General features: G+C 40.8%; 1 protein-coding gene across 1 annotated transcript in view; it reads right to left on the bottom strand.

The window, feature by feature from the left end:
- The window catches only part of adamts2a (ADAM metallopeptidase with thrombospondin type 1 motif, 2a), a 152,217-nt gene that overhangs the window by 74,421 nt on the left and 50,973 nt on the right, over positions 1–26,823 (bottom strand). The window contains exon 3 of the mRNA XM_066716936.1: positions 25,025–25,187. Within this exon, the coding sequence (XP_066573033.1) occupies positions 25,025–25,187 (163 nt within the window). The remainder of the gene's footprint in view (positions 1–25,024; positions 25,188–26,823) is intronic.

A 26,823-nucleotide genomic window follows, 5' to 3' on the forward strand; every position in this document is an offset into this window, starting at 1 on the left:
CAAGGTTAAAACAGTGCATCAGAGTAAAGGGAGCTTTGACAACTGAAAATGTTGTTTCCTTTCTGTCAGCTGCTAGTTAATCAGTGTCTGTTTAGTTTGTCAACAGGTATCCAATCAGGTAAGGTAACCTAAGTAGGTTACTTAACAAAAATGTATTCCTCAGTATGATCTAATGATTATGTGAGACATTCAAATTCAACAACCAGCTAGTATGATGTACCGCATTTCTTCTCTCTCGTCTTATCTTGTTGATATCATAATCCGTAGTAAAACTGTGGTCAGCAGTATTCAAGCAAAACTGTTACTCCCTCAAATTACAGCTCACTTTTGAAAGAAAATAAGTAGAGTGAAAGAAAATGAAAGTCAGTATAATATAAAACGTTTTTCTTCTTCTTTTCTTTCTGTATTACTAAGGGATGATGCCAGAGTTGTGCACTGGAATAACAAATCCTGGCTATAGCTTTGAGGTTTAAGAGATTGGTATGGGAGTTATAAAGAGGCTCCTGTCTCTCATAATGGTCACAAATCTGCTTTCTTTGCTTTTCCTTCTCATGAACCCGCATCTGATTCCAGTTTGGGAAGTTGTTTTTATCGCTGTGGCTTGCTGTTGCTGAGACCCTAGCAGATACGTTCAATTATATTTCAGCAGCAGACTTGGTAGCACCTGCATACGGCATTAGCTTGTGAGTCCAGATGTGGATCGGATGTGATTCCAGCTGCCATTCTCACAACTTGGAAAGAAGCTAGATAATAGGCAATTCCAGTGCTGGAGGTTTTCATTCCAGGTCAGTTCTGAATTACATAATTGAAGTATTTTGTAGGACACCAAGTCAAATCACCTGTTCCCTTCAGTGCTTAATCAGCTGCTAATTGAAAAGTCTGTCTATTTCTATGTCTAAAAGTCTGGAATTTCCTACCCATGAGCTCTTCAAACAGTATTCTTATAGTTGCGGACAAATGGCTAAACACCCTTTTACGAAACCACAGTGAGAGCTTAAACATTTACCCTAATTAAATCAAATTAGAGAGATTTCCTTCTTTATCTATTCTAAAGTTGTTGTTTTTTTAAATGAAGAACTATAATGCTCAGTCCATTTACTTCACAAGCAGCCCCCTACTGTTAACACTGTACAAGGACTAACAGCAAGAGAAGAAAAAAAGAAAAGCTGACAACAATTATTATTATAGAAAAAATATGATCAATGATATATTCAGTAAAGTGTTCTGAGACAACAGAATGTTTCAGGTTGAATTTTAACAGAAAAAAAAAAAAAGATACATTTCATAAATACAAGGTGCAGACAGCCTGATAAACCAACACAAATTAGCATCCAATTTTTCAGCAGTCCATGAAACACATTTCTTGTTCAGAAAACCATGTTAATTAAATACTATCAATTGTGTAGTTGTATTAATACTACTGTTGATATTCTTTATTTGAATATGGTTTAAGTTAATGTAATATGAATAAAAATTAAAATTAAACTGCCAAAAATATATCCTGGATTTTGTACATGGACGTTCACTCCAGTGCTTCAATAAAACAAACTCAAAGACATTTACATCCAGGCTGAATGCTACGCCTCTTCTGCAGAGCCGGGGGCTGTCATCATTGGCTGGCTCTGTAGTTTGGCTGGACTTTTTTTTTTTCTTTTATCCTCATAAACCGGTTGAAACCCAAAGTTATCCCTCAGGGAAAAATGCACTAAACAATGTTTTTCTTTTTTGCCCCTGAGCCATCCCATTAGACAAACCTGACTGCTTTCCTGTGTACCCTTCCTTTTTGGTACGTTTTCCAAAATATATCTGTCCTCAATCGAGTCAGCCTTGTATATATATATATATATATATATATATTTTTTTTTAAGTACACAGATAATCCCACATTAGGGATCTGGCTTATTTCAAACTTGTCACTGTTATCTAAGCCTGGAGAAAAGGAAGAGGGTATAGTTTAATGGTGGACAAGCAATGTGTCTGCAGAAACACAGATAGATACATATGTAAGTAGATAGATGAATGCAAAATAATGACTGCCACGTCCTCAGTCACATGAGCGCAATTATAAAAACAGCAGTTCTCTCTATTTGGCAAGACAAGCTGCAGGAGACATTAGAAGAGAGACTCAGTTGCATACATTGGTCAAATGTCATTTATATAAAATAACGGTTTACACAAACGAGTAAAAGGGCTTCAGATTTAGGTGGAATTGATTTTATATGTAAAATAAACGGCTAAATAATGTATTCTCTCATCACCGTAGGTACGCATTTATTCACTAAAAAACTAAATTGATCTGAGTATTACAGGCAGTAAAGCTGTTTGAGCTGGGGCAAGCTGTAATTATGTAGCTCAGATGTATTTTTGTTGCCATTGATTTCATAAGCTATCGTTGTTATTCATAAGTGAATTCAGTCAATTCGGGTTAAAGACTTCTTTTATTACAAATGATGTCTTTCCCAGGAAATCCTCATGGATAAGCTTAATACTACATGACAAATCAGCCACTGCAGAAATTGGAGCCCATGCAGACTACAGATGGTTTGTGAGGAGTTAAAATGTCGGGTACATCTAGACAGAGAACAGACATGCTTTTGCAGGTAAGGGCCATACATATTCTCCCTGCCCAGACAACAGGCTGCTACTGTAATTTGACATTGGCACAGAGGGCTGTCAGCTGTGTCAGTTTGTATCTCTGCAATTACACAAACAGTATTAACTTAACCCTCAGTACATTAGAACAGCTAAACAACAATGACTGAAGAGTACTGCATTGTATTAAAATAACAACACCGACCGCTTTGAGAAATGAATACAATGAACACATGCTTGTTCAGGTGAAGAAGGGAAAACCTGGGTTATGGCAGGAGAGAGATGTATAGCAACATTTTAAGACCGTTAAAATAATACAGTGCAAGGCTGAGGGCATTAACATACTGAACTCAAACTTGTGAGTCAACCTGGTTGGATGGATAGGGCTCATAAGACACTGCAGTTTGAAATTCTTCCTCACATGAACTCCATGCCTGTTGTTTAAACTTAATAATGCATAATGGAACAATAACACTGAATGCAGATATGACTGATGAGAACCATACATAATCTCCAAATTTCCATATATAGTATATCATAAGGTACAAATTAAATTAAATACATTTATGAATACGTATTTTTACTTCATTGTCTGTGTCTGCATATTTGGATGTGTGGTTGAAGCAAATATTTAAGAACTGATATATACTGAAAATAGTCTGTGTATGTTCTGCACTGGTAAATACAGAGCCATCTAGAAGACTTATGAAGACACCTACTTTTTCCTTATTAAACACTATTAAGACACGCTAAACTACTGAACTATTGGAGAAGAGGAATGCTTACTGTATGACTAATGAACTGTTTAAAAAGACTGACATCATAATTTGTATTGGGATACAAAACAAGAGACATAGAAGCAGAATAGATAGCTTTGCTGTACATTTCTTGTGTCCTGAGGCAAAGATGTCCATATTTTAATGAAGAGATTATGTTGACAAGGAATACCTTTTCTGAGTATGAAGTCTACCTGTGCAGACTGGGGGGCGGGCACACACACACACACAGATACACTGGGGTCAGAGAGACAGACAGATACTGAGACACACACACACACACACACAATCAATAATAAGGGCTAGTCAGTCACATTTATCCCACAGCACATTTCACATTACCACTATGCAAAAATCAGACCATTATCAGACCAACATGAGAAACAGGCCCCCCAAAAACCTGCTATCCAAAGTGCCCCATCATGTTACGATTCAGGTAAACCAGGTAAACCAGTAAACCAGTCCACATACTTGCCTGTTTGAACCGGAGCACTGACAAGGGGAAACAACTGGCCTATAAGCTGCAAAGGGTGAGAGGGAGAAAATAACAAGCAAAGAATGATTCACCACATTTCAAGGCAGCAACCCTTTTTGAGTCCAGGATCAAGCCGCTGCTGTCAGGATGGGAAATAATCCATCAAGGTCTGGTGATTAGGCACACCACGTGAAACGAGGAAAGTCTGGCAACAGAGCAAGGAAATCGGAAGACACTTCAATGAACTGGTGGTGTCATGTACTCTGGCCTGGGCTGAACAAGTGTACTAATGTTTGAAATGGAAATTAAACAAATTGAGAAAAAACTTCCAAAACCCCCCCGGTCTCAAATAACAGCCAGTCTCCAATAGTCACTGGGTTGATTTGCATAATCATGTAAACAAAAGTCAACCTCTAATAAACACCAGGTTCCCTTTCAAATCGAAAGACAGCCATTACCTAATGGGAAGAGCCTTCTGACCTGCCAATCATTGAAAGCATGTACCAAAGCTGCCCAATAAGGGCCCTGCTGGCAGGAGGAAGACCTGCATCTGTGAAAAGTTTCCTCCTGACTGCAGCTCCCTGCCATTTCTTCTTTCACCTGCCTGAGATTGTGCTTTATTGCGGTTTCGCTTGCATTCGCCTTAAAGTTTTGAGAAGTGTGCTCACCTGCTCTTCAGAGTATTATTCCAATTTTTTATTTTTTTGCCTCTTTGGAGTTCAGACTATGGTCTTTTTAATTATTATTTGCTTCTCTTTGGAAGTAAGTGTGAGGAAGGAGACTACTCCACTGGAGCAGCCTCCCCATGGCGACTGTTCCACTCTTCTTCTCCGATTATCTTGACCTCTGTCGGCAGACTTTAAACCACTCGACACATCGAGAATGACGCTCAACAAACCAACGCTGTCGATCTCAACCAACACGTCGACCTCGACCAACCTTGTCAATCCTTTGACCTTTCTGTCGATATTGACCAACTCTATTGATCCCTCGACCTCTCTGTCGCCATCAATCGTGGAATTCCACCCCTCGTCCATCCCTTGTCGACCTCGACCGACCTTGTCGACTGCTCGACCACATCCGTTGATCTTCGTGCCACACTATCTACCTCTTGACCTCAAAGTCATCGCACCGACCTGCTCTCGACCTCTGGATGTCCGTGTCGCACTCTCGGACCTCAGCGCCGACAACCTTGACATAAACATCGAGGGGGACAGTATCAGACCTGAGGAATTTGGTCCACCTGCCACAAGAGCTGTCGATCTACTTAGAGGGTCTGGACGAAGAGGACTTAGAAACGCACCTTCTAACCAGGATGAAGCCAAAGGGTATGTTCCACCGATGTTCCGGATGCCAGGGCAAGCTGCTCTCGGACGATAGACATGACCAGTGTGTGCACTGTCTGGGCGAGGAGCATGCCCAGAAAGCACTGACAGGAGAAGGGGGCTGTGTACACTGCGCAGCTTTTATGGAGGCCATGCGCCGTAAGACAGCCAGGAACTCCCCGTCGTAGCGGCTCATCTTCCTCACGAGCTTCATCAGCGAGGGTGCAGTCTATCTCCCCCTCTCTGCCTCGTCGCAGGTGTTCTCCCGGGAGGAGAGCGTGTTCCCCCAGATGAAGGTCCCCGAGAGTGTGACACTCCCGCTCCAGATCCAGACGTGCCTCCTCCACGCCGCAGGAGACTGGAAGCGGAAGGGATTGCAACACTGCTTAGGCAGTTCAGGGAAATGAGAAACAGGCTGGATTTCCAGCAGCAGATGCTAAATACTGTGGTGGCATGACTTAATGCTCAATGCTTACATGACTGACTTGCTACAAGAAGGGGCAAAGGCCATGGGGAAGTCCCTCGCAGCCATGGTAGCAGCCAGACGCCATCTGTGGTTGACGCGGTCTAAGCTCCAGGACAAGGAGATGTCTGTTCTCCTCGATGTTCCCAACAACCCGGGTCAGACATTCGGTGAGACGGTGGACCTCTCTATCGAACGATCGGCGAAAGCGAAGGAAACAGCATCCAAATAGGCAGCCACAGCAGCACCTATGGGGCTCCCAACAACCTAACAGGCCGTGGCCAAGGCAGGGGAAGCCTCAACCAAGGCCACAAGAGTCCAGTGGCTCGCAGCCTGAGCAGTGCCGCAGAAGCCAGCCACAGGTGAAAGGGAAGAACAGGCTCTCCGGCTGGAGGCTTAAGGGCAAGGGAGACACCCAACAGTCCCCTGCAAAGCCGCAGGATCATCGCTGAAGGGACGCGCCGGCCATCACCAGCCCCACCCCCCCAACAGACCAACTGGACTCGACCAATGGCAAGCCTGCACCGTGCATCGTGTGAATGACGATGACCCATGGATACGCCCTCAAATTCCACTCTGACCAACCCCCCCCTCAGGGGGGTGCTGACCACTACTGTCGGATGTCCCGAAAGGGCTCAAGCTCTCTCTCAGGAGATCGTTGTGATGCGGGAGAAATGAGCAATATGACTAGTGGCCAACGAAGACTCTCGAGCATGCATCTACTCGGGGTACTTCCTGATGCCAAAGAAGGATGGAGGGTTCAGGCCCTTTCACGATCTAAGGGGCCTCAATATGTTTCTGAAGAAAACACCCTTCCGCATGTTGACTATGCAGCATATTCCCCAGTCCATCTGGCCAGACGACTGGTTCACGCTTCGCATTCCAGGGCCAGGCGTATAAGTTCAAGGTGCTGCCGTTCGGCCTTTCACTGGCTCCCCGCACATTTTCAAAGTGCATGGACGCAGCCTTGGCAAACCTCAGGACAAAGGGGATAAGGATCATAAACTACCTGGATGACTGGCTGGTGTGTACAGACTTCAGGCCTCGGGCGGAGCAACATACAGCAGAGGTCATACATCACAAGACTGCACTGGTTCTCGTAGTTCACATAGAGAAAAGCTCCCTCAAACCTGCACAGATGGTGGGCTTCTTGGGAATGAAGCTGGACTCTCAAAAAATGCTTGCCTACCTGTCCAGAGACAGAATCGAGTCGTTGGGAGAAATGCCTGGTGTCATTCAGAAGGGCATCGACTCTCCAGCTGGTCAACTTCCAAAAACTGTTGGGGCTGATGGCAGCCGCCTCGAATATTCTTCCCTTGGGCCTTATGCACATGCGCCCATTGCAACGCTGGGTAAACGCCCACAAACTACACCCAGTGAGACACAAACACCACCCACTGACAGTGACCTCAACGTGCTGGCAGGCACTGTCCTGGTGGAGAAATCAGGACAATCTGCGCCTCAGCTCCCCCCTCAGATGCCCGCACAGACGGGAAGTCATCACCACAGATGCCTCCAGAACCGGCTGGAGCGCTGTCTGGAATGGGATGGGAGTCAAAGGAGTGTGGAGCAGCCTCTGGTCAGCCGCACACATCAATATACAGGAGCTGCAAGGGGTGTGACTGGTGCTGCACCAATTTCGCCATGGTCTGGCAGGCAGACAAGTCCTGGTTTGGATGGACAACACGTCAGTGGTGGCCTACATCTACCAATTCAGTCTCAGAGTGGAGACTGAATCCTCAGGTGGTGGAGCAGAGCTGGAAGAGGCTGGGATGAGCTCGGGTTGACCTCTTCACTACACAGGCAACGACCCACTGTCCTCTGTGGTTCTCCCTGGAGATGGGAGGCAGCCCCCTGGGTGTGGATGCCTTTGCTCACTCATGGCTGCAGGAACTGCTGTATTTCTTCCCCCCACTGTGACTTCTTCCACTGGAGAGGATTCGCCAGGAAGGAGCTCGAGTTCTCCTGATCGCCCCCCAGTGGCCGAGACAATTGTGGTTCACGACGCTGGCACAGATGATCAGCGCGGATCCATGGCAGCTTCCGCTTCGACGGGACTTGCTGAGCCAAGCAGAGGGACTGTTGTGGCACCCCAACCCAGCACAGCTGCAGTTGAGGGTTTGGCCCCTGAAAGATACTGCCTGACATGTGTCTGGGGCTGCCTGTTAATGTCGTGGAAATGCTGCAGTTGGCCAGGGCCCCCTCCACTAGGGCCCCCTCCACCAGGGCCCAATATACTTTTAATATAATATTCCAGAACTGGAAACGTGAGACGTGTGGATCCTGTATCGTGCCCCATATCGACAATCCTGTGCTTCCTGCAACAGCTGCTTGAAGATGAGAAATCTGCATCCACACTGAAAGTTTAACTGGCTGCCATCTCGGCATGCCATGATAAAATTGACAATGTCTCGCCAGGAGCCCATTTCCTGGTGATCCAGTTTCTGAAGGGTGCGAGATGCTTGAGACCAATGATAAAGGACACAATTCCAGCCTGGGACTTGGAATTAGTGCTGAAAGGACTGAGCAGTGCTCCCTTTGAGCCCATCTCCACAACGGAGCGCCACTTCCTCTCGCTCAAGGTGGCCTTCCTTGTAGTGATAACGTTGGCAAAGAGAACTAGTGAAATTCACACCTAGTCTGTGGATAAAGCCTGTCTGTTCTTCTCGGTAAGCAACAACAGAGTAACTCTCAGGACGAACCCGGCCTTCCTGCCCAGGTCGTGTTGGCGGTCCATATAAACCAACCTATTGTCCTACTGGAGTCTTTCCATCCCCCTCCACATACAGTGAGGGAAAAAAGTATTTGATCCCCTGCTGATTTTGTATGTTTTCCCACTGACAAAGAAATTATCAGTCTATAATTTTAATGGTAGGTGTATTTTAACAGTGAGAGACAGAAGAACAACAAAAAAAATCCAGAAAAACGCATTTCAAGAAAGTTATAAATTGATTTGCATGTTAATGAGGGAAATAAGTATTTGATCCCCTACCAATCAGCAAGATTTCTGGCTCCCAGGTGTCTTTTATACAGGTACCGAGCTGAGATTAGGAGCACTCTCTTAAAGGGAGTGCTCCTAATCTCAGCTCGTTACCTGTATAAAAGACACCTGTCCACAGAAGCAATCAATCAATCAGATTCCAAACTCTCCACCATGGCCAAGACCAAAGAACTGTCCAAGGATGTCAGGGACAAGATTGTAGACCTACACAAGGCTGGAATGGGCTACAAGACCATCGCCAAGCAGCTTGGTGAGAAGGTGACAACAGTTGCTGCGATTATTCGCAAATGGAAGAAACACAAAATAACTGTCAGTCTCCATTGTGGAGTTTCAATGATCATGAGAGCGGTGAGGAATCAGCCCAGAACTACACGGGAGGATCTTGTTAATGATCTCAAGGCAGCTGGGACCATAGTCACCAAGAAAACAATTGGTAACACACGAAGGTACGCCGTGAAGGACTGAAATCCTGCAGCGCCCGCAAGGTCCCCCTGCTCAAGAAAGCACATGTACAGGCCCGTCTGAAGTTTGCCACTGAACATGTGAATGATTCAGAGGAGAACTGGGTGAAAGTGTTGTGGTCAGATGAGACCAAAATCGAGCTCTTTGGTATCAACTCAACTCGCCGTGTTTGGAGGAGGAGGAATGACCCCAAGAACACCATCCCCACCATCAAACATGGAGGTGAAAACATTATGCTTTGGGGGTGTTTTTCTGCTAAGGGGACAGGACAACTGCACCGCATCAAAGGGACGATGGACAGGGCCATGTACCGTCAAATCTTGGGTGAGAACCTCCTTCCCTCAGCCAGGGCATTGAAAATGGGTCGTGGATGGGTATTCCAGCATGACAATGACCCAAAACACACAGCCAAGGCAACAAAGGAATGCTCAAGAAGAAGCACATTAAGGTCCTGGAGTGGCCTAGCCAGTCTCCAGACCTTAATCCCATAGAAAATCTGTGGAGGGAGCTGAAGGTTCGAGTTGCCAAACGTCAGCCTCGAAACCTTAATGACTTGGCCCTGGCGTAAACAGAATGAGAACATGGATCCATCATGCCTTGTTACCACTGTGCAGGCTGGTGGTGGTGGTGTAATGGTGTGGGGGATGTTTTCTTGGCACACTTTAGGCCCCTTATTGCCAATTGGGCATCGTTTAAATGCCACGGCCTACCTGAGCATTGTTTCTGACCATGTCCATCCCTTTATGACCACCATGTACCCATCCTCTGATGGCTACTTCCAGCAGGATAATGCACCATGTCACAAAGGTCGAATCATTTCAAATTGGTTTCTTGAACATGACAATGAGTTCACTGTACTAAACTGGCCCCCACAGTCACCAGATCTCAACCCAATAGTGCATCTTTGGGATGTGGTGGAACGGGAGCTTCGTGCCCTGGATGTGCATCCCACAAATCTCCATCAACTGCAAGATGCTATCCTATCAATATGGGCCAACATTTCTAAAGAATGCTTTCAGCACCTTGTTGAATCAATGCCACGTAGAATTAAGGCAGTTCTGAAGGCGAAAGGGGGTCAAACACAGTATTAGTATGGTGTTCCTAATAATCCTTTAGGTGAGTGTATATATATATATATATATATATATATATATATAGTATATAGCTGTATATTTGTATTGCTGTTAATTGTAGTGATTGAACTGTCAATTGCGACAATGCATTAATGAAGTATAATGTTGATGGTTTGGTTTAAAGCGTATTTCCACAGTTTTGTTGAAGTGCTTTTTGTTCATTTAGCAAGAGTTCAAAGTATATTGAATCTTAGACTGCTAACAGAATTACCGGTATCTTGTTTTCAATCCAGTGTGTAGTTCACCATGCACTGAATGTGACTTGTTTGCATCTTTGGAAAGCAAATTATTAAAAAGTAATAATAATAATAAAATATTATAATAATAATAATAATAATAATAATAATAATAATAATAATAATAATAATAATAAAAGCCTGGCCTATTAACCTACTTCTACAATGAAGCAGTGTTTCCAGGCTCTTCTTACCCTGCATGAGTTCGTGATGTCTTTTTATTTATGAATGTTTAATACAAATGCTGGTCACCAAATGACGTCGGGGCTTCTTGCAGTTATTTGGAATAAACGCTGGGGGCGTTTAATTGAAGTTTTACGGTATATATTTGAAATTCGTGTGAAATTAATTTATGTGGACCACATGAAAAAAAGGAAAAGCAAACACCAGAGGAATTCAAAAGAAAAATCCTCCTACCATATCTTCTATTTTCATCTATTTCCATAGATTGCTATATTTTCTCTGAACAGGCTTTGTACTGCTATTAGGAATTTTGCGAGTAGCCTTGAGGCCACCGTGGACGTTTATATTAGTACCACAAAGAAGTGTTAAATAAGACTAAATAAAAAAAATAGGCTTACTCAATTAGTGATGCAGCAGCACTGCTGTTCTCTATGCAACACAAGTGGGCGATTAAAAGGTATTTAATAGCTGTGAAAATGAAAAGGAACCATTTTCATAATTATTTCAAGTTTATATTTCAAAACAGTGCAGTATTCTACAAAAAATATACATTTAACTGTAAAAAATAAATTAATGCTATAAATAATAATAAATCAATTATATGTATATTATATTGTCAAGTAAAATGCTTTAGTTTTCTTGGTATCAGCTTCACTGGCTTCAAAGCCTAGTAGCTGTCAGCAATACCGTGGTTTTCATTTCTTTGCAAGCTTGATCAAATACTCATTAAGTGGCCAATTACACACTTCTGGGTTCCCTTCTGAATGGGATTTCAAACCAGAAGGCTTTTTTTAAAGCATTACTGGGTTAAGCAACATTCACCGTAGGTAATGGGATGTGCCAATCCACATAATTATACACTATGATTACTCTGGCATCTGCCCAGATGTGGTTTTACACAAGTGATAGAAAAACATCAAGAATAGCAAGCCAACAGGTGTTTATCCAATTTCCTTCCTAACTGTAGTACTGTGCTCCAATGACAGTGATATGAGCTGTTCCACGAGTGACAGATGTATGTCTTTTCCTGAGCTTCCTTATACAGTGGAATAAGCACACGCCTCTGATACTGGGAAGCCTGTTGTCAATGCGGCTGAGGGACAGGGAGGGTGGGTTGTCTTTGTCATACAAAGGGGATCAAATACTTATTTCACTCATTAACATGCAAATCAATTTATAACTTTTTTGAAATGCGTTTTTCTGGATTTTTTTGCTGTTATTCTGTCTCTCACTGTTAAAATATACCTACCATTAAAATGATAACTGATCATTTCTTTGTCAGTGGGCAAATGTACAAAATCAGCAGGGGATCAAATACTTTTTTCCCTCACTGTATATATATATATATATATATATATATATATATATATATATATATATAAAGGAGAAACCCTTGTAACCTCATGTAACCTGTAAATTGCCCAGGATAAGAGTATTAATTTATCTGCCAAGAATAAATAATAACAATAATAATAATAATAATAATAATTTCAGAAATTACCATCACTTAAATGACTCGTGTTTAGTACACTGACTACCTTCTGCAAACCAGGAAGCACTCTTGTTGCACAGGTTCACCGTGCTTATTAAATTGTACATCCACCAGTAAAGCAGATGCCTGAATGAAGGTCCCTGTGGTTGCACACTGGTAAATATAGACAATGTTCCTCAATCCAGGTGTGCTGAGGCATGGAATGTACAAGAACACATTGGCAGCCACTATTTCTCAGCCTTCCTTATGGAAAGCACAGTGGCTGAAGCATGGCCTGCTATTAAGACCTGTCAATCACAACATGGTATTACCAGCAGGATAATAAAGTCAATAAGGACTGGTTCAGTATAGTGGGCTTCATAGACTGTTAATCCTCCATCGCAAATGTCATTTACACCTTAGCTTCCCTTTTATTAAAGGTGAACTGGACTGGTCCGCTTTTAACCCGGTCCACTACAAATGTGCCTTTCCTCTTGTTTACTTTCATGTCTTCTGTGAACTTAATTTCAAACTTCTTAAGCACTGTCCACACACTCATCTCTAACAACCCAGTAGCTTTTTTTGAAAGGCTGTGTGCTCCAAAGAAGGATTGGAACAATGGGTTCCCGAAGAACTAAGTTCTAAGAGCTATGAATAGTGTGTTGATTATATTGTCAATTTGCAGTTTAACATTAGCCTCTAAGAACATTGATCAACACGCTTTATTAGAGTTCCGGGAAATCATGTCCTCCAGATTGTCAACATTTCAAGTTTCTTAAACCAATGACGAAATATAGAATAAATAATTCAAAAAGGCAGAACTCAATATTATGAAATGTTGAAATATAAACAAAAAAATATATATAAAAAAGATCCTGGCTTACTATTTATAATTAACAGTCCTGTTGTGAGATTCATACACTGTTGAAAACATTTTGAGTTTATAATGAATTTTGTTGCTAATATGGGATCACCTGAATGCTCTAGTTCAGGAAAAAGTTTACATGTACCACTGTGCCCTCTTTTCCTATGGTTAACTCAAGGCCAACCACATGCCGTTAAATAATCATGGAGAAACCGTGGTCGCTACGGGAGAGCAGCTGCCGCTACTGTTGCTAAGGGCCACTGCTAAACCAACCTGTCAGGAAATATTCACTCCAAATGACAAGAAAGGAGAATTTACAATTCAGTTCTCAAGGCATATGCTCCATGAGCTGTGACTGCTTTGAAGCCTCATTGTAATGCTTCCTAATTCAGACGCATTGGTATGGTGCTATAAATGGGGTCCCTTTTGGCATATTTCCTGAAACCAGTGTTTTTTTAATTTTTATTATTATAATACTTTAAGATTTAATCCTGTGGTGGACAATCCCTTCTAGGACATTGATGAACCTATTTAATGGCAAAAGGAAGCACCTCCTGCATCTTATAAAAGCCAAAGGAGAATTCACACAATACTGATGTATATACATGTACATAGGTATAGCAATATTCGGCCTACAAGTAAAATGCATATTGACTGTGTAAAAGTTAAATATCTTACTAGCTTTCCTCTAAGGCTGTACATCTCTTCTACATCTTAATGAATGCCTAGACTGAGTGCGTTGTATTCCTCTAACATTAGCAATTTTGTAATTATTGAAATGTCAGACCTTAACCTGGGAAACTTAGCTTGGCTGCGACACAATCGCCACTAATGAAAAGCCGGGTTGTACTGCCTAATTACCTCGGCTGCATTTCAGGGATTCCACACTTACAGAAAAATTAAATGTGCCAAAATTGGTAATGAGATGGAAAATAGCCTTGATCGGGTTGTAGGATTGTATTTTTGGCACACCACAGAGCAGAATACATTTTATATAAAAATTACCTTATCTTTGTAACTTAAGAAAGAATGCATTACTTTTCTTTATAGAGTTTTGCTTTAGCAAATTGTTTATCTGCTGACAACTGATGCATTAACCGGTGAATGGTGAAAAATTATTTGACATTAGGCATCTTTTGGTACAGAGGACATGTCTGTGCCTTAACATCGGTATCGAAACCCTACCATTTGGTTCTCAGGTGAAAACATTTATGGAACGAGATGTAAAGAAATGTGGGTTGTGTAACTGCAGGGCAGATTTAACAAGTTCCATCTGGTCAGAAAATAAACACAAAAACAACCTGTACGATTGTTTTCCTATAAGATTTTGTGTTATATTTATCAGGTTGTCTGAAGCAACAAAAAGAGTTTTCACTGGTCTTCCTACAAGGATTTTGCTCTTTTTAAACTGAAACCCTTTGCATTTTCCCCTTCCACGTTTACTTGTCTTTTTATGATCTTTTATCCAAGACACAATTTGTTTTTGATGTCTGTGCTCTCTTGAGCCGTTTAGGACGACTGAAAGCACATCCAAACCACATCTGCAAGACAGCAATGGACACTCAAAAATTAGTTGCGGTTTTGTGGTATTTGCATAAACAAGGAAATTAACACACCTTTCAAAAAGAGGTGAAGAGACCACTATGGGCTGTTATGCGAGACTTCCTTCAGGAATTAAAAAACATTTTCCAGAATAATTCTGCCACAATGTTCCGTTGCACCAGTGCCTTTTTCCTATTACAGGTTTGCACCGTTAAGATGGAAAGCATTGGTGTGTTTCCACACAGTGTGTGCATCCATGAGGTGTTAACCCCACATACCAGCCTTGTTCACACATTGCGGGAGTCAAGAGATCTGAAAGCTCACACTGTAAGAGTTCAAAGGGTACCATTCCAAATCGTCTTATAAAAACTTAAAGCCAAAATTAGAGGCAAAGGATAATGGGGGGAAAAAATGAAATCTTTCACTTTTGTTGTATGTTTTGGATTGTTATTTTAACAAGGAGTAGAGAAGAAGGCCAAAAAAAAAAAAAGTATTGATACAAAATGGGACCTAGACTTCAGTACAGATGTGGTTTCAAACAGGACTTTAGCAACACAAACAAAAGACTGAACATTTAGCTTTCAGATGAATCACCAGCCAATCATAATTGGGATAAACTGGGCAGATATTAAGCATGATTAAATATAAAATCAAAAAGCAATTTCCTGCAGAGTTTCAAAACCTTATATGACATTGATTTCTCTGCATATGATCATTCCAGGTCACTGTGTTTGATGCAGTGAAACTACTAATGCCCATCACACTCCTAGGGTTGATTAAATTATTATTAACTTCAGGCCTAGCTTTAACTGATGGGAGCATCTTTATGAATGTGATGAAAGAGTTTTGTCCACGTGAATGTGGGAGGGGGGTTGGGTGGGATCGGGGTGGTGCTGGCGATGTGCTGTCCGTTAGTTTACATGGGGCGACCAGCTCACATAACGACCTTCGCACCAAACTAAAAACTGGACCGGCCCTTCAGGTATTTGCCAGAAGTCCGCCTATGCCGCTTTCCTCCCAGTGGATATTAGTCAAACTTACACTTCTGTACTATAAGCAAAACCAGAATTATTTACATTTGAAATAATTATTAATTAAAAACAACAACATTTTATGAGATGCTGAACCTAAAACAAGAGAGGAATTCAGCAGTATTTTACATCCAGACATGCTACTAATCTCAGCAATTTCCTTTTCATTTCGGTCTTCTGGCAGCAAATCCTAGCCTGATTACTGAGGGCTGGGCATTGTAAACTAGAAATCTGGAGAGAATTAATGACTCTCAGGATGCCTGGCAGACCCTGCATGTCAGACCACATCCCCATCACTTGGTCCAGTCATTGGGAGCCATTGACAGTGAGCGATGCAGTACCAGCTAAGTGCTCTAGGTGAAGTGAAGATGCTTGGGGTGGGTGAACTTTCGGCCTAATGTTCTTCACACAACTCAGAACCGTCAGTAATCCTGGGGTAGGAAAAGAGTGCCGAGGCTGGTGAACAGAGCTGCCTGGAAGAAATCTATAACAGATTGATGTGCATCAGATCAACCACATAACTGAGTTTGATAAGGATATATTGTCATATTAACCCAGTTGCCATTTCCTGTTATGTTTAATTGGCCCATACAGAATTGCAGATGGAGGTGTTGCCATATGGGGTAAAAGTTGCCAAAAAAAGGCTTCATGGGTAAGGCATTGCAGCCCAAGAGACATTGCTCATCTTAGTTGATGTGAGAGCTCTGTTATGTGGTTTAATACAAAACAAATGTGGGAGAGTAGGACAGAGAGGGTTCTGGGCAGTGAACAGATCCTGAAAAAAGTTTTGTGAACCACTTCAAAAATCAAACACTACCATTAGTTGCCATTCTGCCCTGGGACTCTTATATAACCACTAGATTTCACTTCAGTCGGGTGAACTTCTCAAAGCCATCAGACTGCACCTCATGTGAGCACTGAAAGTCTGAAGGCACAACAGCAGGAGAGCCTGAAGGGATTTCAAAAAAGAAGAAGAACAACAACAAACAATGTGGTTTCCATCCTGAATTATTCTGTTCCAACAGCAGTCGAAACACTGGAAGCATACTAAATTTCTCGGCTGATCACAAGCTTCGGAGGCAGAGGAGCCGAAGCCCTTGACATTGCAGAAGCAGTTATACTTCAGAGTGGCAGCACCGCTGGGACTATACATTTAAGGGAATCAACACCACAGAATCTGTTTTCACCCCCACCCACCTGTTTTCTGTTGTTCCTTAACATCCCTCATTATATTGTGTGTGTTTCAGTATTATTTATGTGTCTCCCGCAGCTTCATTAAGCACCAGGCTTCATGTCTTTCCAGTCTGTAAGCAGGGTATGGAAATAACAAGTAGCTAACAGTTTTCTTGTGGCTGCCTCCTTTAGGGCCAGCGAGCAGCTCACAATGTTAATTTTCAGCTGTGTAATCCATCAAAACTAAATAATTTTAAAAGAACCCCAGGCCCATTTTTCTTTTTTTGTTTTCTCAACCCAGCCCCCCCCACACCACCGCTTTCCCCAACTCCCCCCCTCCAGTTTTCCAGACCTGTCTGCATCATCAAATGAATTTGCTCCTTCCTGACATGTTGCCTGTGTGATCGGGAGGAAGGCAGCACAGAGGAATGGCTCAATTAAGACACTGTGGTCTCTCAAAACAGAATCAATACTCCACAGGGCTCATTTCCCAATGATTAATTAGCACTCAGCTTTTTTGAAATGACTCAGAACCAAGAAAGCATTATTTACTGTTCTAGGCAACTGCGGAGTATTTTGTTGTTGTTGTTTTGTTGTTCTTGGGATTTGCTTGCGTTATTTTGTTGTGTTATTTTCTGGTTGATTGAATGCACCTCTGGAGGAGGAGAAGGTGGCAGAGCCTTCACAAGCCTTTCATCTCTGCGAGGCCAGTTTAAGATACAGATAAAATTTGTTTTGTCTGAATAAAACACAGACACAAACTGCCTCACACACCCAGACATACACACCCGATAACAATGCTTTACAGCAGGGTTTCCCAATGTCTGGTGATGGAGGGCCAATTTCCTTGCATGGGATGGGGGCTGCAGGAGAAAATGAATCACTGATGAAAATGAAACATGTCCCAAATCATACATTTTTATTTCCGATGCATTTCTGTTAGGGACCATTTATGAACTTTAATTCTTGTTATATTACTTTCCCCCAAATTACATGTGCAATTCGTAACAAAGTGAAAAAATAAAGGTTCAGAAAAGGGGTGGTTGAAGGTTGGCTTTCGGGGGGCCACACCAGTCATCCTCGAAGGCCACATTTGGCCCCTGGGCCGCACTTTGGGAACCCCTGCTTTACAGCATGTGCTTTGTGTAGAACAGTCAATTATGGAGTTGTTAATTTAAATCCGTTTTGTTTTGTTGGTATTTATATATATATATATATACACTCACCTAAAGGATTATTAGGAACACCATACTAATACTGTGTTTGACTCCCTTTCGCCTTCAGAACTGCCTTAATTCTACGTGGCATTGATTCAACAAGGTGCTGAAAGCATTCTTTAGAAATGTTGGCCCATATTGATAGGATAGCATCTTGCAGTTGATGGAGATTTGTGGGATGTACATCCAGGGCACGAAGCTCCCATTCCACCACATCCCAAAGTTGCTCTATTGGGTTGAGATCTGGTGACTGTGGGGGCCAGTTTAGTACAGTGAACTCATTGTCATGTTCAAGAAACCAATTTGAAATGATTCGACCTTTGTGACATGGTGCATTATCCTGTTGGAAGTAGCTATCAGAGGATGGGTACATGGTGGTCATAAAGGGATGGACATGGTAAGAAACAATGCTCAGGTAGGCCGTGGCATTTAAACGATGCCCAATTGGCACTAAGGGGCCTAAAGTGTGCCAAGAAAACATCCCCCACACCATTACACCACCACCACCAGCCTGCACAGTGGTAACAAGGCATGATGGATCCATGTTCTCATTCTGTTTACGCCAAATTCTGACTCTACCATCTGAATGTCTCAACAGAAATCGAGACTCATCAGACCAGGCAACTTTTTTCCAGTCTTCAACTGTCCAATTTTGGTGAGCTTGTGCAAATTGTAGCCTCTTTTTCCTATTTGTAGTGGAGATGAGTGGTACCCGGTTGGGTCTTCTGCTGTTGTAGCCCATCCGCCTCAAGGTTGTACGTGTTGTGGCTTCACAAATGCTTTGCTGCATACCTCGGTTGTAACGAGTGGTTATTTCAGTCAAAGTTGCTCTTCTATCAGCTTGAATCAGTCGGCCCATTCTCCTCTGACCTCTAGCATCAACAAGGCATTTTCGCCCACAGGACTGCCGCATACTGGATGTTTTTCCCTTTTCACACCATTCTTTGTAAACCCTAGAAATGGTTGTGTGTGAAAATCCCAGTAACTGAGCAGATTGTGAAATACTCAGACCGGCCCGTCTGGCACCAACAACCATGCCACGCTCAAAATTGCTTAAATCACCTTTCTTTCCCATTCAGACATTCAGTTTGGAGTTCAGGAGATTGTCTTGACCAGGACCACACCCCTAAATGCATTGAAGCAACTGCCATGTGATTGGTTGGTTAGATAATTGCATTAATGAGAAATTGAACAGGTGTTCCTAATAATCCTTTAGGTGAGTGTATATATATATATATATATATATATATATATATATATATATATATATATATATATATATGGATTTTAGATTTTTCTTCTGTTCACTCACTTTGCATTTAGTTAATTGACAAATATAATCTATTAACATGTCTATTTTTGAAAGCATTCTTACTTTACTGCATTTTTTCACACCTGCCTAAAACTTTTGCACAGTACTGTATATATTCAAGTTAGTTAGTTAGTTGCACAAGCCAAAAGATTGTCCTTAATCTATAATCAAAGAACCTCCACATTTAGAGCAATTAAGCACTGTTTCTGTGATCTAAGATGGATTTTTATTTTTCATTTAAAGTACATATGTGTACAGTGTGAACACACAGGGCATACAGTTTATTGACCCTGAGTCAGTAATGACTTGGTTAAGTAGCACATTGTGGAGGTTTGTCTCCTTGTCTCTTGTTTTTTTTTTTTTTTTTAATTGCACAGCTCAGTATTCACTTTGATTTAAGCCAGACTTCAAAAGATGTGCCGTTTCAAATATTTGCCCCTTTTCCTGTGTAGTGGTGAGTGAAAAAGTGATTTTGCTCACAATGTGCCTAAAACCAATTATTTTACTCAGTATCTTTTATGCGGTTAAAGCACACTTATGTGTGATTTTATTGCTTTGAGTTAAAACCAGACAAGAAAAAAAACACTTTAATTGTAAGACTTCTGAATATCAAAGTACAGGTTTTGGAACGACCCCACTGGGGGCATTTCAGTCAGGACTGAGGAGCGCCCAGCGCTTGCTGGCGCTGTAACTGGCTATATCCAAAGAGCACTTTTTACCTAAGAAACAAGAAACTTAAATCTGGTGAAAGATGATGTAAGTATGTTTTCCATAATGAAGGTCAAAACAGAAATCAAAGTGCAGCATTGATTTAATCTATTTAATAAATATTTTGATAACCGATTGTTTCCAGCTTTTCTATTCAGACTAGTTTTATGACCATGTAAAGCAACTACTTTCATTCAGACCTCACCTTTCCTGCGCCTCGGGAGAAGTGAAGTTGTCGACTCTGACAAGCACGGCGCACACTGCTTTCTGACAGACACAGTGCACGAATCTGCACAGCATGTCAAAATAAGTAATGCTTACTACACATTTCCAATGATGTAATGCAGTTGTATTCATACCAGCTTGCGCTGCCAAAATTGTGAGAAACCAGTCATGAAAAAATGAGGCCTCCAGTAAAAACATAGAGGCTGCTCGTCCTCTCCAGGAGCCGAGTTCGCAAGTTACTCCAAGCTGATGATGACAGTATTGTATTGCAGGGTTACCAAGGCCCGGATTATTAATATAATACTAAAGTCTAAGGCACATAAAACTTTACCATCACTGCAAGATAACAAAGGCTGTCAATGTTAAGAGGAAGATATTCTTTAAAAATAACACAACAGCTGCTTATCATAATCCTTAATTTCTAATTCACTGTATAAAACAGAAGTAGCTAGTGCAAAACACATCATATCTTCCCCAAAGCCCAGCAGCAGACCAGACAGGAGTTGCTGCACCCTCAAGAGACGACTACTGCCTGCCCCACGAGCTGAACTGGGTGCTTGTGTAACTGTGTGAGGAGTTCTTCTGAGCCTGAAAACCTGTATCGGACAAAAGAATGTCTCCTCCACCTTTTCAACCTGAGCGATTGATCCCTGCTTTTCATTAGCTAATGCAGAGCTTCAAAAGACATTGGAAATGCAGTTTGTGTGTTCGTGTGTGTGAGGGTAACTGTGTGGGAGTATGTCTTGTTTCTTTGAATTAAAGACAAAAATAATAATAAAAAGCATCACAACAAAGATAAACATATGCAGCTAAAATGGATTCAGCATAATCTGCATCAACTACAATACCTGCAACACTTTATAACTGAATGACTCCAACTTGATTCCAATGAGATGAACCACGTTTGTTTCTATGGAAACTCCAACAAGTTAGATTATTGTTTTTGTTTTTTTCCAGAGTTGTTATAGATAGCTTAGTAAAGAGTAGACCATGCGTTTTACCTTCATATATTGTCAATGACAAGATTTGTATTTCTGCTCATATTTCTTGAACAATGCAGTCTTATTGTGTGCTGATTTTTCGCCAGTTTTAATGAAGGTAAGTTTACACGTGTTCTTTCTTTTTTAAAATACTAGCATTTATTACTACTATAAGGAAAAAAGATATAACTACAGGCTTCTTTCAGTGATTACAGTTATTTATTTTCCAATACAATTCCACATCAAAGAACCTGTAATTACAATCCACAACCACAAGCATATGAGGAAGGCTGAAGTATCTTAAAATATTTGGAAATCTATGGTGAGCTTTAGGGGGAGGTAAGAGAACATAAGAAAATACCCAACATCTGTCAAAAAATAAATAAAAAATGAAACCTTAAGTTAAAAAAGTATTTACATCCTCTTCTCTCCTGTTCTCAAATTTGAATTCTACTTGTGCTTTATTTGACCTTCTATCACTGGAATAAAATAAACCATTTAAGGCCTCTCCTGATCACAATCATTAACTACATCCAAAAATGACTTGCAACAAGACATTGAACAATAATTAAAAATCTCTAAAGCACAAATTAATAAGAACAACAGACTAATACTTAATACTTTTTTCCCTGGCTGGCAATAATGTTTCTTCTTGTTTATTTGCGTGTCTGTTCTTGTTTAAGCGCAACACATTTAAGCAATGTGGTAATTTTACCCTTGGAAGCATCACCTGACACACATTTCCTCCACCTGCATTCAAACCAATGGAAAAATCCATGACCACGGTGACATTGTCTTTGGTCCTCAACAGCAATATCAACCTACTGAAGGCAGGACTACAATCAACAGCTCCATCCAGCTTTCAAATACAAAACAATATTCCAAGGTAAAAATCTGAACTAAATAATATGGACAAATAGGCCACATAAAGCAGCCCTTTAAATAATTAAGGGACTGGATTCTCCATTTCCTCCAATTAAGTCATATTGAAAGTGCCCCCTTCTCTCCTGTTCAATAGTGCATTATAAGTGACATGAAATATGATGTTAAATGTGCTTTAAGCAGGAAGTCTAAACAGAAATGGTGAAATCCTACCTTACTTTCATCCCTTTGTGGGATACACAAATTCCTTTCTGTGTTTTGTTATTCCACAGAGTTGGCAAAAAGCAAATTAACAATGTATTTGCCTTTCACAGACCATGACCTGACTATTAATACCTGTATCTATCTATATTGTATATCAATGTTGAAAGAACTGATTTAAAATATTAAAAAATAAATCAAGCAAAGGATATCTATTTGTAGTTTAGAAATATTTAGCTGTTGAAATATAAACAGTGCGTCATGCACAGCTTTCAAACAATTATTAAACAGCATGTGATTCAGTAACAGGAGGAAATCTGCATACTCTGCAAAGGGACTCTAATTATAGGCAACAGTTTAAACTTGTATCTTTCCGTTTAGCTTTTCAGAATGTGAAGACATTTTATACGTTCAAGGCCAACCATAAATCAGATTATAGTAACACTACATAATGGAATTACATGAGCTTGTTATTGCCACACCGAATAAGGTGTGTTTCTTCTTCTTGTTGTTTTTCCTCCCCATTGGCCTGAGATATACTTCTAAAAACTTAAAACACGGATGATAAGGAGAAAAGGTGACTGGGAAAGAGCAAGGGAAACAAGAACTTCACTTGGTATTTGCAAGTTAGTGTCTGAAGAAGGATTATGGCTCACACTATACCACAAGGTGAAACAAATATTGAAACTGGGCTAATTCCAAAAGTAGTATTGAATGGAAATGATACCAGAGCAAGTGTGGAGAATTACATCAATGCCATGAGAATGGACCCACACCAGCCCTGACAATCGTGAGTGTTTCCATTGGTAGTGTAGTTCCTTAGGAAATGTGATCATTTATGTATTTCACAGAGAATATCAATATAAATAAATCAGAGGGGATCATAATGCACTAACAGCTGGGTTTTAAAAGCTTAGTACAGATTCCCAGTGCCAAGGTCAAAACATATGTAAAAGAATATCTTCCCACTGGTCTTTCTAGACTGCTTTTAAAATAGCATGACATTTCCACAAAATACAAAAATCACACCTTCCACTGTAGGTGTCTGTAGCACACATTTATTTTTTGGGTCTTAGGTATAAGCTGGAAAAGGTAGCATAAATCCAACTTCCGTATGTTGCTTATGTGGATGTCTGTTGGAATTTTCTATGAGAACAGAATACTGTTACACGGATGTATATGAGCTTGATAGCTGACAGGCCTATGTTCTCTTAGGAAGAAAACAGACCAAAGTCTATGGATTATTATTATTTTTTTCTTGACAAACACAATAGTCATACAATTCAACATCATTGACAAACTGCTCATTTTAGACATGCTTTAGCAAGTTCTGTATCACTCACACAATTACCTTCCCCCGACCCAGTATTGCTGTTTGCCATTCAACAGCTTAGTCTCAACCCATTTTCAGTCAAGTGAAGTGAAAAATCTTGTTCCTTTATTGAAGAGCTTCAACAACACTGCATTCTCACAAGACTGGAACATGAAAGACGTAACACAGAATAGTTACTTGGTGCCAGAGTCAATATGGAAAATTAATAAAGCACTATAACTTACACAAAGCCTACAAGTACTACCAAGTTTCTTCAAATAAAAGAAAAAAGAAACAGAACAATATGTACAGCTAACATGCACTTCACTTTCCCTGCCTCAACTGGAGCAAAGGGGAGTCAGTTAAGAGTGCAGCCAAAGGTTATATTAGTTATAAACAATGTAATGTTGTCCAGCTGAAGCACTCTTTCGGCAGTTCAAATACACAAATTCTTCAACAACGAATAAATCAAGATGGTAAGATCTCAGAGCAGGGGGATAACATTAAATACAAATTATAATTATTAAATTTGCAAAATCATAAGCAAACAATAACACAATAATTTGTAATCTTCTTTGGATAACTTGGACATGTGTTGTTAACCATAGGATTGTGTTCAATTGTACTTAAATGCACTTAAGAAGAAATAATTTGATGTTGGAGTCATCAACCTTGCTTTCAAAAAATGAGTTTTGTTAACTTCAAACCCAATTTGAAGCACATTAGCACAGAATATTACTTCAATACAGCTGCACACAATCCATGTATGCTTAGGAAACTCAAGAGCTATATACAATTTACTATATATCTTGACCTTTCTAGATCCCAACTCAGTCTTACAAGCTGTAGAATTCTAGAACAGAAATGAAAAAAACACCACAAAAGTAAAATAAAACACACAACTGAACATAAAACAAACACGAAAAAGACAACTAAATGACTTTAGAACCATGTGAGAATATATTTGGGTACTGGCAAGATGGACTTAAATCATCTTGATGTCTATTTGAAGCCTGACTCTTGTTATAACAATAATAATACACATTCACGAGTGTTTTTTTTTTTTTTAAAACAAGCAAACATATGGTCACAGGGATGTCTCGTCCAGTTCACCCTCAACAATCAAACAGCTATTAGAACAGATAATCTGAAAGTAAAGATGTATGTAAATTACAATATAAATAAAACAAAACACTGAGTGGCAGAAATGTTTTAAACTGCCACAACAGAATCCTAAGACAAGCCCCAATGAAACCACTGGATGTTGTAGCCATTTTATGACCACTCCTGGTGTAAAGTTCCTGACTGTTTGAATATCACACCCCTGGAAGTCATGTATGTGTGCGTGTGTAGGTCTGTGTGTGTACCTACAATGCCTGCTCCATGAACATTATCTGAGAAGTCATGTTCACAGGCCACAGGCTGACAGAGTGCCTCTGGCCAAGACTGGGCGACTGACCTCTTGACTGGAAATCGGTGGTGTGGTTGGTCGCAGGCTTGTGGACAGCAGAAGAGCGGTACACGATGTGGGATCTGCCTCCATGATGTTCCTCTGTGCCATGCTCTGTGCTCTCCAGGGGCTCAATGAAGAACTCCTCCTGTGATGTTCGGATCATGCCCGCCTGCAGGGACAGGGAGAGGGTGATCGTCAATACCAAGGTTCGGTTTTTCAAAGAAGACTGGGACATGAATATAAAAGAGTCAGGTTGCCATTTTTCATGACCTAGCCAATTCCTGGACATGAACCCACCAGGCACATTAGTTGTCATCAACCAAACCCTGCAGTACTCTCTCTGTCATCTCACTTGCCCAAGGCTGCCTCTGTTCCAGGAGTGGGCTGAACCCCACAGATTAAGAATGCTGATCTCATCCACATTACACAAAAGCACATTCCTCCCTTTCAGAAGTGAGAGGGCTGCACCACAAAATAATTCCACTGATATTTTGCTATTGTTATGCATGGTGCCAGTAAAAAGAAACTGGTGTTCCTTATGAAATTATCTACTCATTGATGGCATCCCTGCGAATATTTCCATAAAAATAGTAAGTATATAAATATTCTTCAGGTCTCATAAATGAAGCTAAAGAAGATATATATTTTTTTAAGCACAGCAGACAAGACCTGAGGCTCAGGACACTAATGATGTACCTCAACTGAATCAACTTTAACAAGCGCTGTCTCTCACTGCACCTCAACAGTAACAGCTTGAGGAAGCTTCCCTCGCATCTCTCTCTCTCTCCCTTAACTCAGCACTGTACAGGACACCAGCTGAAAGATGCTCTTGCATTGTTTGCAACGGCCAGACAGTCTTCAAAGCAATCAATCAATTGGTTTACATTTCATTTCCATGGCTTTCTCATGGCACACAATATAAGAGGAAAGAAAAACATTGGCAAGAAAAAATAACAATCTAGAAAATTGGCATTTTTAATCTAAGATTTCTTATTTCTTTCTGTGAAAAACTAGGAAAAACAAACACACAAGTGACACTCCAAGAAATCTCATTCAGCTCTTAAACCAAGAGAAAGTATTAAAAAATGCAATCTGTTCATTAAATGCTTGCACCAAATGCCATGTGTTCAGTTATGCTTATCGGTAAAATAATCAGATGAAGTCTGTTCATTACAGTGTTGCACAAAATGTGTTGTGCAAATGAAGTACCTAAACATAAACCTCCCCACAACACTTATATTTGTTCCTTCAGGTGTTAATAAACTCTCACACTATCTTATACAGTCTCCCAGATTGACAAAGCACTGACAATTCCCCAGTCTAATGGAGTATACTCCTAAAGTAGCAATCTCTTAATACTACAATAACATTGAGTCTAAACAATTAATCCACCATAAAATAACATCTTTAAATAATTGTGAAGCTTATACTTAACAATGGCAATAATTCAGAAACTTTTAATACAGTTTTACAGCAATAATAGAAACAGTGTTGGAAAGACGTTTCATGCTTTCTGTCTTTGACTGTCTGAACATCAACTTTTGTCTTTGAAAAACAGAGAAAAAAACAAGAGCTGAACAAGCATTTTGGAGGAGACACAAAACAAAATCTGTTAAAAGCAAAAGCAAAGAGATTGAATGTGTTAACGTGTCCCTTTATACACATCTCAGTGATGAGTGTGATACCTCATACGAGCAACTTCACACTGTAGGATTATGAAAATGTTGGAGAAAAGATACCCTGATAATTAGAAAAATGATAACATGGGCTTGGCTAATAGAAACGAACGTGAGAATAACCTTTGT

This window comes from Amia ocellicauda, chromosome 11, assembly GCF_036373705.1.
Source record: "Amia ocellicauda isolate fAmiCal2 chromosome 11, fAmiCal2.hap1, whole genome shotgun sequence".
Classification (NCBI taxonomy): domain Eukaryota; kingdom Metazoa; phylum Chordata; class Actinopteri; order Amiiformes; family Amiidae; genus Amia; species Amia ocellicauda.